The sequence below is a fragment of the Aulonocara stuartgranti genome (assembly GCF_965226115.1).
Source record: "Aulonocara stuartgranti genome assembly, chromosome: 1".
Taxonomy (NCBI): domain Eukaryota; kingdom Metazoa; phylum Chordata; class Actinopteri; order Cichliformes; family Cichlidae; genus Aulonocara; species Aulonocara stuartgranti.
In genome coordinates, this window is record NC_138939.1 from 40,178,292 (window position 1) to 40,191,413 (window position 13,122).

The 13,122-nt window shown below is 43.6% G+C and overlaps 1 protein-coding gene across 9 annotated transcripts in view; it reads left to right on the forward strand.

Annotated features, from left to right (window-relative positions):
• herc1 (HECT and RLD domain containing E3 ubiquitin protein ligase family member 1) overlaps positions 1–13,122 on the forward strand; it is a 96,474-nt gene that overhangs the window by 74,092 nt on the left and 9,260 nt on the right. For all 9 annotated transcript variants that reach the window (XM_082530525.1, XM_082530531.1, XM_082530528.1 and 6 more), the window contains exons 62-72: positions 169–468; positions 555–620; positions 2,797–2,922; positions 3,046–3,184; positions 3,381–3,562; positions 4,922–5,077; positions 5,625–5,747; positions 5,851–5,953; positions 8,528–8,697; positions 10,057–10,195; positions 10,541–10,710. In XM_082530525.1, the coding sequence (XP_082386651.1) occupies positions 169–468; positions 555–620; positions 2,797–2,922; positions 3,046–3,184; positions 3,381–3,562; positions 4,922–5,077; positions 5,625–5,747; positions 5,851–5,953; positions 8,528–8,697; positions 10,057–10,195; positions 10,541–10,710 (1,674 nt within the window). The remainder of the gene's footprint in view (positions 1–168; positions 469–554; positions 621–2,796; positions 2,923–3,045; positions 3,185–3,380; positions 3,563–4,921; positions 5,078–5,624; positions 5,748–5,850; positions 5,954–8,527; positions 8,698–10,056; positions 10,196–10,540; positions 10,711–13,122) is intronic.

Here is a 13,122-nt window from a genome sequence, read left to right on the forward strand (position 1 = left end):
ATATCACCATGTTTCTTTCTTGGGCTGAAAAAACCTTCTTCTTCAGCTCTATTTGTGTTGGAGAACTCTGAGAAAAAAATAAAAGCCAATCCAAGCAAACTTGCACTATTCATGACAGATTAATAGTATTTGACACTAATAATGTCTCTTTTTGCTCTCTACTTCCAGCCCCATGTTGTATGCGGGGAGCAGCTTGTCCACAGCCCGTACATGCAGTGCCTTGCCTCTCTGGCTGTAGGTCTCCATCTGGACCAGCTTCTGTGCCGTCCCCCTGTGCCGCCCCACCTTCGACACTGCCCACCTGAGTCTGGCATCGCTGTATGGAGCGCCAGCGAGTGGGCATGGTTGGACTGTTTCTCCACCACAGTAAAGGCGGCAGAGGCTCTTGCTCGAGGTGCAGCCTTCCCCGAGTCCTTCTCCGTTCCTGACCTGGAACCCGTGCCTAAAGATGAAATGGCTCTGCTCCTGGTGAGCAAAGCTGATTAAACTGTAATTTAGAATGTAATCAAAACCTGTGCAGCTCATAACAGCAGCCTTTGCTTTTATTTCTACAGGACAACAGTAAATGGTCAGCTAGTATGGATGAACAGATCATGTCATGGGCCACCTCCAGGCCAGAGGTAACTTTGACAGTTTAGGTGAAATAAATGGCCCCCCTCCCGGGGGTACTGCTTTATACGCTTTATACTGCTGTTGCAGTATGTAGTAATGGCAGAGAAATCATTTCAAGTTTAGCTGCTTATTTTCATATGATTTTTCTGATTTTAGGTAGGATTTTTAGAAATGTTTAAGAGGAAGATTAAATTGTTTCATTACAGAAGGTTAAAATACATATTAGAATACAATAATGAACAAATATAACACAAAAGCTAACACATGTAAATGGATTAATTAGTACAGAAGAAGAACATTATGAGAAGTTATTTTGGATGATGTGTTTGGCTTCTCATCCAGTGCTTACACTGCTCTGCCTCTCTTGAGCTTCACCTCGATAACTCTGCTCCTTAGATTTGAACCAAATTCATTTCCCTCTCTATTGTCTCAGATTTGTTCTCCACACTCTGAACTCTCCGCTCAGTTCAGCTACAGCTCCCCCAATACTCAGAGCAGCCAGCAGTCCACCCAGTCACGCACCGCAGTCACGCACCGCAGTCACGCACCGCAGTCACGCACCGCAGTCATGCACCGCAGTCACACACCGCAGTCACGCACCGCAGTCACGCACCGCAGTCACGCACCGCAGTCACACACCGCAGTCACGCACCGCAGTCACGCACCGCAGTCACACACCGCAGTCACGCACCGCAGTCACGCACCGCAGTCACACACCGCAGTCACACACCGCAGTCATGCACCGCAGTCATGCACCGCAGTCACGCACCGCAGTCACGCACTGCCTCTGCCTTGTTGTTCCAAAAAGTGATTTCAAATGTTTCTGTATAGTTTTTATGTCTTTACCTATACTGATAAATAATGTGGAGTCAGCAGGAGTTACAGGGGGAGATAAAGTACAACACGTTTTGCAAGTATCTTTATGATTGCAGTATTGCACCTACTCTATCTTCTGCATTATAATCAGTACTTATGGTTTTGTTTACAGCTAAAGTATCTTTATAGAACTGTTATGTTTGTTTCTGCTGCTATAGATTATATAAAAGTCACTTTGCCCAAAACCGATTGCAGAGTTTACCTTGCGATGGGGATATGATCAAAATGAGCTGATGGCAATCAAGAGATATTTAACAGATTTTAGACCAAGTCATTTACAATAGTTTAAATTGTTGAAATCACTTTTTGGTGTGACCCGTTCAGCCCTCCCTTTTTTATCCAACTACAGTCCTCTAAATCAGCGAACCCCAACCCCCGGGCCTCGGACCGGTTCCGGTCCGTGAGTCGTTTGGTACCGGGCCGCGAGAGTTGAGGCTCAGGTGTGAAATGTATAGTTTTCAGGGTTTTTATTGGTTTTCAGCGTTATTTTGTTATCGCTTTTATCGTTTACTCGGTTTTCCTGGGTCTGTTCACGTGTGTTATGAATAAATTTTCTTACCGGTACTAGTTTTATTCTGTTGTATTTATCCGCGACACCTTAAAGGCCGGTCCATGAAAATATTGTCGGGCATAAACCCGTCCGTGGTGCAAAAAAGGTTGGAGACCGCTGCTCTAAATATCTATTTATTTAGGTACAAGTGATCATAGCTTTGTTTTTTTAGCCCTCGGCGTAAAAGGCTGATGCAGTACTGCTGTCACGCTGCCGAGCAGGCAGGGAAGCAACGTGGAAGTAATGTAGTAATGTAGGAGTTTGAAACTGAAACCATAGGTGTCTACTAAAAATCTTAGATGAATTAGAATTTCAGTGAAGTTCTTGAACCTCAAGATCAAGGTCAGAGGTCAAGTTTTCTGAAATTCTGGTAACTTGACAACAAGGCAACATAGGATGTTGAAATTGATACCTCAGGTTCATCTGCTGCTAATACCTCTGACTGCAGAAAGAGAGCAAGAGGTCATTGTGAAACAGTAAGACAGTCACAGAATATTTGCTCTGCATTTTTGGGTAAAATGGTGTAAAAAGTGTCTCAATCAGCCAAAATCACAACATTAACAACAGTGAGCTTAACTGAAGGGTGATGGCGAGTAAGAGGGATGTCAGGCCAGGTGAGAAGGTGGATATTTCCACACAACAAACATGTTTCTTGATCTCAAAAATTGACAACCAAATCCTTACCTCATGATTTAATATCACATCTAGTTTCAACCCGATTCTTTTCTTCCATTTTTCATGTTTGGGTTCATGATCAGGACTGGCACCTCGGAGGGAAATGCGACGTGTTTCTGTGGGGTGCAGGGCGACACGGTCAGCTAGCAGAGGCTGGAAGAAATATCCTCGTTCCAACCATTGCCCCTTCCTTCTCTCAGGCACAGCAGGTACAGAGACATAAACTACTGGACATATTGTTTTTTGAACTTTGTTTCTATAATTAAAACAGCAGCGTGAGCTGTATTTTATTTCTACCTGTGATTACTCGTTCACATTCTCGTTTCTTGTAGGTGGTGTGTGGGCAGAATTGCACCTTTGTGATCCAGCCCAACGGCACCGTATTGGCCTGTGGAGAGGGGAGCTATGGCCGCCTGGGACAAGGCAACTCAGATGACCTGCATGTCCTTACTGTCATCTCAGCTCTTCAAGGTGACATGACAACACCTGTACACAACCAAAAGTAACAAACACACAGGCACAAAGCCAGCTGAATGTAGCAGAACGCTTAACGGCTAAAAGGCAAATTATTTGTGGTAGCTGGTGTGCACGAAATATAGAGCTAAAAGAACATTTGGTCAGCGGATTGGTGGCATAAACCCTGTCATGTGCTTTTCGTTCTTACCAGGTTTTGTTGTGACCCAGTTGGTTACATCTTGTGGCAGTGATGGTCACTCCATGGCTCTGACAGAGAGCGGCGAGGTGTTCAGCTGGGGAGACGGTGACTACGGCAAGCTTGGACATGGAAACAGTGACCGCCAGCGACGACCCCGACAGATTGAGGCACTGCAAGGAGAGGAGGTGGTCCAGGTAAGTCTCCACCCTCCTTAAAAATATATTTCATTTAGTGCTGTCAGCGTTAATCTCGTTAAAATGACATTAAAGCCATGACTGCATTAACGGTTATGGGGGGGGGAATGCGCGGCATTAATATGTTAGCGCAGTTAGCTAATCAATGCGTTAGTGCCGTGCAGACCCTCGCACGGGGCGATCTGTGTTAACTCGCTAACAGAGATTTACAGTGTTAATGCGGTTATGGTATTAACGTCATTTTAACAAGATTAATGCTGACAGCACTAATTTTATTCAATTCCACAGTACCCAAAAAAATCATGCAGGATATGTACAGAGGGCTGAATTCAGACAATGATGTGACCGGGTATACATTTTATTGGTACTCACTAGTTTGTAAGGTCTGCCTTATAAATATAAGTAAATATGTATACTGTATATATCACATGTATCTAAATGTATCAACAAAATGGAGTTAAATTGAATAGTTTGTGTATCCATGTGCTGTGGGATGTCCTCCAAGATCTGTACCAGGGCATGACTGAGCTCTTGGAGAGACAACCTGAGGTTCAGATAGACTAAAACACAATATCTCAGAGGTGTAATACTGGATTTAGGTTATGCGAGCGTGGGGGCCAGTCAATGGCAGTTCATCCTCTGGGAACAGCCTGCTCTCTCATACTGTCTGCACATGAGACCTGACATCATCATGCACCCAGAGGAACCAGGACCCACCACACTAAAAAGTCCCCTCTTCATCTGTCAGTGGCTTCCACCTATGAAGCTGGGATGTTCTCAAAGCGCTGTATACAACATGCCTCATTCTCCCCATTCACACCCACTCCTAGAAGCACTTCTAAACTCAAGTGCAAACTAACCAACATTCACACACCAATGAACGCATCGGAGGGCAACTTGGGGTTAGTATCTTGCCCAAGGATATTTGGCACGAACCACCAACCTTCCACTCCGTAGCTGATCTGCTCTACCACCTGAGCCACAGCCACCCTGTTGTTGATTTTATTAACACAAAAACATCCTCTGTGCTACTTAACTGATCAGTATTCCAGATGTTGTACTCTGGCTAGAGTCTCCTTAAGAAGTGTTCTTTTAATCTTTTTTGAGCGGTGTACAGTGTAATTCTGTGGGAATCAATAAAACATGTTTGCCTACTTTGAGCCAAAAATAAGTTTTTTCTCTTGAAGGTTAGACTTCCAACACTATCTTTGCTGTTGCAGAATTCTGTCATATATCTATTAAGGTTTCTCTGGGTCACGCTTCTCCTCCATATTCTGCACACCTTTATTGGGGTTAACAAGAACATCATAGAGATAGGCAGTTTCAGTTACAATGCTCTGTGCTTTCTTCACTCTTTAGATGTCTTGCGGGTTCAAACATTCGGCCGTAGTCACAGCTGATGGGAAGCTTTTCACTTTTGGTAATGGTGATTATGGAAGACTAGGGCTGGGGAACACCTCAAACAAGAAGCTGCCAGAGAAGGTCACTGCTCTGGAGGGCTACCATGTAGGACAGGTAAGACGTTCATTACTGTTACAGTTGGTGTCTGTGAAATGCTTGGATACGCGGCACATTCAGAGGATTTCTGTACTGTTACACTGTTACTGTTTTCTATACTGGAGAACAATATGAAGACATCAGTCGTCATGTGTCCACTGGTGCTATATGCTGATTGTGGACATTCAAAAAACACTGTGAAATAAATATTTCAGTGGTTCTTATATAGAGCTTTTCTACTCTGCCTGGGCACTCAAAGAGCTCATACGAGCACATGCTTTCTGTTTAACACTCACACGTTTACACACAGTGTTGTGCCCAAAGGATATTTGGCATACAGACTGGAGCCGATCAAGCTACCAACCTTCCAACCCCATCAGCTAATTTTTTAAGGTTTTTGCAGTAATATGATTGTGCTCTAGGTGTTGTGACATTTTGGCAGATTATTTCTGGTTGCTGGAACTACTTTGGGGCAGTTTTGAGTTCTAATTGTTTTGATTATTTTCAGTTGTCCAGCCTTATCTTAGCTATTGATAGTTGGTGTTGTCGTGTGCTCCCTCCTCAGGTGGCTTGTGGTTTGAACCACACTTTAGTTGTCTCTGCTGATGGAATGATGGTTTGGGCCTTTGGCGATGGAGACTACGGGAAACTGGGACTTGGGAATTCCACAGCCAAGTCCTCACCTCAGGTACCTGCTGCATTGTGATGCCTGATCAATGAACTGAAGTTAATCTGTTGGCCTATCAAACAGTGAAACTGTTTGTGACCCTGACCTGTTTTGAAATCCTTAGAAAGTGGACGTGCTGTGTGGGATTGGTATAAAAAAAGTAGCCTGTGGAACTCAGTTTTCCGTGGCTTTAACCAAAGATGGCAAGGTTTTCACGTTTGGCCAAGGTAAGCTTAGCTTATTCCAGGTTTAAAAACAAAGTTAATCTATAACTGCCTTAAATCTGCATTCTTGTTAAAGGCCAGTCTGTAGGCAAATGTTCTTATAGCTCACTTGATCAACGACTTCATAAAACATTTTGCTGAAGAGTTTGAGTTCTCAGCCTTTCTCTCACCCACGTTGGGGTCTTAAAGACAGACCTAGCTGCCATGTAGAGCTGCCACAAACGATTATTTTTGCGATTAGTCGACTAATCAGATCATCATCGTTCAGCTTATTGCACCAGCAGCATCTGCTCCTATATAACTAGCATTAGCTTACAGCTTTAAGTGTTTAAGGTCTGTGCTAACTAAAAATAAAGACAAGATGATAGTTTATTAAATTTTAATGAAATTTGCAGATTGTTTCGGTGAAGTTTAATAAACTCCTTGCTATCTAAAATATAACAGGACACCGGAGTAAATTCTGGAGCATCTCACACTTCTGATGATCAGCTGTCTGCTTGACGTTTATTCAGCTGTGTAAAAACTATAACTTTAATCTCAGACAAACAGATTTACTCAGGAACAAATAAAATACTGAAAAAAGCCAAACAATAACATTTTAAGTTATCTAAGTGACTCATATATATTTAACCTGAGTAGCGAAAGACAGCGGTGGGTTTGAAAACGATTTGCCGGGAGTCCGGTGTTCTCACGGCTCTAGTTAGCCTAGCCCCCGGCTCGCTATCGAGCTAGTGGGTAACAGAAGTCTCCGAAAACGTCGGAGCGCTTTTGAAAATATGTGGTGTCCTGATAAACTGAGCAGATATTTGAGGTTTGCACAGCTACATTCTCCATGAAAATATGTTAAACGTTTATTTTGTGACCCAGAAAGAATAATAAGAGTAATATTAAAACTAACTAGCTGCCGCCATTGTTGGAAACTGAGCTGGGCCGCGCTATGAATTCTGGGACACAGCTTCTTCTTCTTCTTCTTCTTCTTCTTCTTCGGGGTTTAACGGCAGCTGGCATCCTTGTACATGCAGTGCTGCCATCTTCTGTTTCAGTCCGTTATTACACTCTTAAATCCTGCCACTTATTCCTGCGTCTTTTGTGATCTTACAAAGCTTCAAACGACGCGTCGACTATTAAATCAGTCGTCGACGTAATCGTGACTAGTCGACTAATCGTGGCAGCCCTACTGCCATGTCGCCCATATTAGCTAATACCTGGGCTTTTATTTTTATTTAATTTTTATTTGAGACTCCCTTTCTCATTACATGATCTGTTTCAGACAAGCATACTAAAATGGTGAAACTTGTCCAAGATTTACAAAATCACATAAAAAATTCCCAGTGACAGATTCATAAAGTCGTTTATAGATCTTTTAAACTCTGCAAGCGATGCCATCTGAGAGAGCTCCGCTGTAATGTGGTCCATGATGACAGGGCAGGAAATGAGAAGGCCTTTTTTCCAAGCTCTGCACAAACTGATGGAACAGTGAATAGAATGGAAAACCAGAAAATGATTTATAGATATACCAATCAGCCAAAGAATGTTGATGTGTTAAAGGTTTACAGCCAGTTAGGTATCTTAATGCCTCATGATAAACTGAGAGTGAGCAGGAGGGCTGATGAACGATACCTTAAACCCGGAGGGTGGCAGCAGGAGAGAAATCATCTGTTTGTGAAAAAGTACCCCAACTTCAGCCTCAGTTTCTTTAACAGGTGGTCAGTATGTGACTTAAAAGATTGTCATTGGTCACAGTATTTAAGTATTTGCAGAAGCCCACAGGTTTAATAGAAGTACTCTTAGTACTGTCTTTCTATTGTTTAGAGCAGGGGTGTCAAACTCAAACACACAGTGGGCCAAAATTCAAAACTGGAACAAAGTCGCGGGCTAACGTTAATATTTATTGAAAAACAAATCTTCCTCCAGATTTAAGAATGAATCTTTTCTTATGGACTCAAACAAGTTTAGCTGAAAAACTGAATATGTAACAAGCAAAGCTTAATACTAAACAATATATATATTAGCTGTATAATACCAGCAGGCCAGCTCTGATAGTCATTTGGTTTGGCTTCGTGGGCCAAATGTAATTAGGCTGCGGGCCAGAGTTTGACACCTATGGGTTAGAGCAACATGACCGTGTTTTTTTCTACATTTAAAATGCAGCAGTGAGATGAAACAGCTGTGACTGCACACTACCCAAAGCTAAATGTGATTGTGCAAAAACCACGTTGATGGTATTAATGCAAAAATAATAATGTACGCCCTGAGATAGAAACCTCTGTTAGTGACATTATGGTGCTCTATAAACTCCATAAGACAAAACTGAAACCCACAAACCCCTCAGTCCCATTTTTCTTATTTTATACGGGATATTAATAACACAATAATCTATAATCATATTAATGAATGCTAGTGAAAACAGTAGTTTATTATATAACATATTAAAATGAGTGTGATATTTAGATTTGGCCATTAGTGGTTTTAACACTGATTATGACAATTACACAATTGAGTTTTCACCATGAAGTCAAAGTGAGATTTTTTCCGTGCCATATTATTCAAATATATTTTTACCTTTTTTTGTTGAAGACCGCCTAATTGGCTTGCCAGAGGGTCGAGCCAGGAACCACAACCGGCCCCAACAGGTACCAGGTCTCTCAGGGATCCACATCCAGGATGTCGCTGTAGGAGCTGAACACACTCTGGTACTCTCCTCCACAGGAGATGTTTACACCTGGGGCAGCAACTCGGAGGGACAGGTAACATGCATACAATGCTTGTGGGAACATAAGTGTCAAAGTCTCAATAAGACTGTTTGCTGCTTATCTTATTTGAAGTAAATGGATTTACTGAAAATGTAGCCTTGTCATCTATCTTATATTACACACATAGAGAGCCTTGTGGCACACAATAGCTAAGATAAAAGGACGAGGACTCAGAAGCAGCCAAAGAAAAGTATCATTCAGACAGATATGATGTGAGCCACTCCAAAGCAGAACCAGATACACCACCCCAATATTTCAGCCTGTCAAGGAAAGTATGGTGGTGGACGGTATCAAACGTAGCGTTTCACATCAGAATATTCTCCAGCGTCACTTTGCATTAAAATGACACTGGACACTCAAAGAACAGAATGAGCCCCAGATTGAAATGTCTCCAGCACACTGTCTTTGTTTAAGACTGGTGTAATCTGCTTAGTCATAGCCTTTTCTAAACTCTTAGCAATAAATGATCATTTTGAGATTGGTCTGTAAATGCTAAGAAAAAGAATGAGTTGCCCCCAATGAGCAGGGACTCTCTCAGTGTTTCAAAGCTCCTAAGAGAAGTCTTTGGCCCATCCTTGGCCTCTGCACTGACTGGTAGATTCAGTTCAGTTGAATTCAGTTTTATTTATATACCAAATCACAACACAGTCGCCTCAAGGTGCTTTATATAGTGAGGTAAAGACCCTACAATAATCCAAACAGAGAAAACCTCAACAAAACTCTACAAGCAAGTGCTTTAGTGACAGGGGGAAGGAAAAACTCACTTTTAACAGGACGACACCTTCAGCAGAACCAGGCTGGTAAATGGACTAGTTCTTATATAACGCTTTATAGAACTTGAACTTTTTCTAGTGATCTAAGTGCTTCTGTCTTGGAGAGCATTGGAATTAGTATCTTGCCCACAGATATTTGGCATACAGCGGCCAGGGATCAAACGCAGCAGATGACCTGAGCTACAGCCACCCCTTCAGTTGTAGCAGCGATTAGCTGCTCTGCTTCGCACAGGACCCAGAATCAGGTCATCTGCAAGATATTTAGCACGAGGTTCTCCACAAATCTGAGTGTGCAACTGGAGAGGGGCGCCTGTCGTCCAGCAGTCACAAAACGCTCAGCCAGCTGTCTTAGACTAACAAAAGATCCAGAGTGCTACGGTATCACTGAGTCTAAGCAGAATTCCTGCTGTGCCTCTCATACTGTGCAGGATTGCTACTGCAACAACACATCATCAGCAGGGTAATACTAACATTGCATTGTTTGCATTCCTGGCAGTCAGGTTTGATTTATTTTCAGAATTGATCTTGAGCTGTTATACACACTTATTCTTAAATGTTGACTTATGACTGTGTTGTGCAGCTGGGTCTGGGACACACCAACCATGTTAGAGAACCTACACTGGTAACAACGCTGCAGGGCAAGAACATCCATCAGATCTCTGCTGGACGCTGTCATAGTGCAGCGTGGACGGCTCCCTCTGTGCCGCCTCGAGCACCAGGTTACACAGACACACAAAATTCACATAATGCCTCCTGATATTTTGATACTTTCTCCCAGATATCAGATTTCCTGCTGTGCTGCTGGAACGTACAAAATACCAGAGCGTAATGGTTTTATTTTTATGTATTGTGCTTAGAAACCTGCCTTATAAACCACATCACATAGAAAATATGTCAAAGGGATTAGAGACAGAGCTTTGGATGGCTGCCACAACAAACAATAATTAGCATAACTGTGACAGCAGGAAATCTCTTTAATGTAACTTTTGTCATGAATGAGTCGACTTTTCTTCCCACACTTCTCAGTGTTCAGGGTGATCATATCTCACTCTAATCTTCCTCAGGCTCATCTGTACCTCTTCAGCTTGGCCTGCCAGCAGCAGTGCCTCCTCAGTACAGTGGGCTTAAAGAAGTGAGCATCGAGGCAGTGAGGGCCCGTTTGCGGCTCCTCTACCACTTCTCTGACCTCATGTACTCGTCATGGAGACTACTCAACCTCAGCCCTAACAACCAGGTGGGCAACGACTACAATAAAAACAAAAGACACTTGTACAGAAAATGTTTAGAAATTTGGTAAAAAATGTGTTGTTAGAATTTTTTGTAATGTGATACCAGTTATATTGTTCTGAATGATAGGCTTTAGCAGCCTTTGATATTTGACCTGGCAGTGATGCTAAGTGTTAGTTATGTCTTACTGTGTATTTTATCTACTACAGAAACAGCTTCTGGAAAAATACTGTTAGTTTAGTGCCTCTAACACATTGACTGTAACAAGCTGAAAACTCTCCCATAGATGTGAACAGAATGAGAAGAAGAAAATGGCTAAACTTAGATTTGTCTTTCCTTTGGTTTGCATCTCCAGCCTCAGTGACTGAAGGCACAGTCCAGGCTCTGAACACCTTCACTCTCATAACTGAAAGGCTGTAAGGGTGATTGAGTTCAGGCATAAACCCAGAAAAGGTGCATGTTGTACACACTTTTCGGTGTTTATTATGAAGCTCGGATTGCATCTTAAAATCTGACATTTGTGTTGTCACTTCCTGCGTTGACTGCACTAGAAGGAGCCAGTCACCTAAATATACAGCTAAATTAACACCCCCTGTCTCAGTCACGCTTTGTGACTTCCTCAGCACACTGTAGAAACACTGTGTGTCAGACACAAGCCAAAAGTCAGCACTCTGTCCTGGAGGCAGTTGGTGAAATTGACCTCTCAGTAGGTTGGTGGCCCCTTGTCCAGAGTCCTCCGATGGAAATGGTTGCGTCGTGGTCAATTGCAGAGAAGAATGAGGGCAGTAAGTCTTCACCCTGGAGGCAAAAAGGTCTACTTTTGCCTCGACAAACAGATCCCACAACTGGCCACTAGTAAAGGGTGTAATATTCATTCCCCCCTCTGGGGTTCCTGCCTGGAGAGAAAGTCCAGCCCCAGCATGTGTGGCTCTCGGAGACAGAAAATGAACACTAAATCATGAAAGCAGAGACTGAGATAGGTTTAACAGTGAAGGGGTACGTGCCCCTGTCTGGGCGTTTGTGTAACAGACCACTGTTGAACTGGACAAAGAAAGTTGAGAGCTTGAAACACGGCTGGGAGCTCTCACTGATTGGTGTGCAGCCTGTGCTGCACTGAAATTCAGACTCTGATGAGGGTGAGAAACGTGGGATTACCTGTTGTGGTCACCTGAACATCTGACAAGTCCGAACTAGGAATTACAACCTGAAACAGCAAAAATATATTTTTGTGTGCAGGGGGGTTTGTGACTTAAGGAGTGCCTCTTGGGCAGCACCAGATAGGGGAACTGGCATCTCCCTGCAGTTCTTAACTCAATCCCATAGCTAGGAGGACTGAGACGTCTTTCTCCTGGGCGTTGGGGCCCAAAGGTGGACCTTAGCTCCAGGCTGACTGGCGTGGAAGTTACCCCAGAGGCTGGGCTCTTGCTGGTGGTACACCCACATTAGCAGCAGTCGGTCCGCTCTCGGCGGTGGGAAGAGGAACAGCTAGCCTGTGTCATGTCTGGGAATGATATCACGCAAAGCTGCCGTCTGCTTCTTCCTCAGTTCAGATTCAAATGACCTGACAACAGATACTGGCTCATCCAAGTAGATAGCACTGTCCCTATCTGAGGTCAGATGTGCTACTATTATTGAAGCCATCTCTCTGTTAGGGAGCACACCACAAAGGGCACGGAGAATGTATTCCATTTTTACTTGGTTCTTATTAAGGTAGAAGTAGTTGTCTGGGGAAACCAATGGACCCAAGTTGCACCGGGTACATCACCTGGTGCGACTGTATCACAGTGACTGAGCTCATGGCATGGGCAGCGCCCGCCTGAGAATTATAAATCTTGTCGGGCTGAGATGCAGAGCATGTACAGTGCTTGGATGGAAGAGATGTGGGATCAGCTACACCATATATGTGGAATGGGGATGCCTCCAGAAATGTAAACGGTAAATTTACCAGCTACAGCCATTCCGTAGGAGGCGGGTTGGCTAAGCCAGCCTTCTTTGTGCTGTCCAGCTCTAAATACTGTCCATAGCTGGGGATTCCCTAACCCAAGACGGTGGCTTGACACATGTGAAGTGGTTAGCTCGGAGACAAAGTCTGGGAATACTGGAAGGCAGTTATACTCTGTTGTCAGCTTCGCTGGAAGGAAAAACTCCACAAACTGCCAGAGATTTGTAGATGGCCTTTCCACTCTGAGCTTCTCCACTGTGTGATGAAACGTGGAAAAAACAGAGATGTTGTTTTGGCCTGCAAGCGGAGCAGCGGCGGCACACTGAGCCAACAACAAGCTCTGCTGTTCATCCATGAGAATGTCGATGAATGCCCAAGCTGATGTCCAGCACGTCATCATGTTGGTGAGCGTCCGCTGAGGCTAGCCAGTGCTCCCGCGTGGTTCATCCTCAGTCAGTCCAGATATTTGCAGAGACA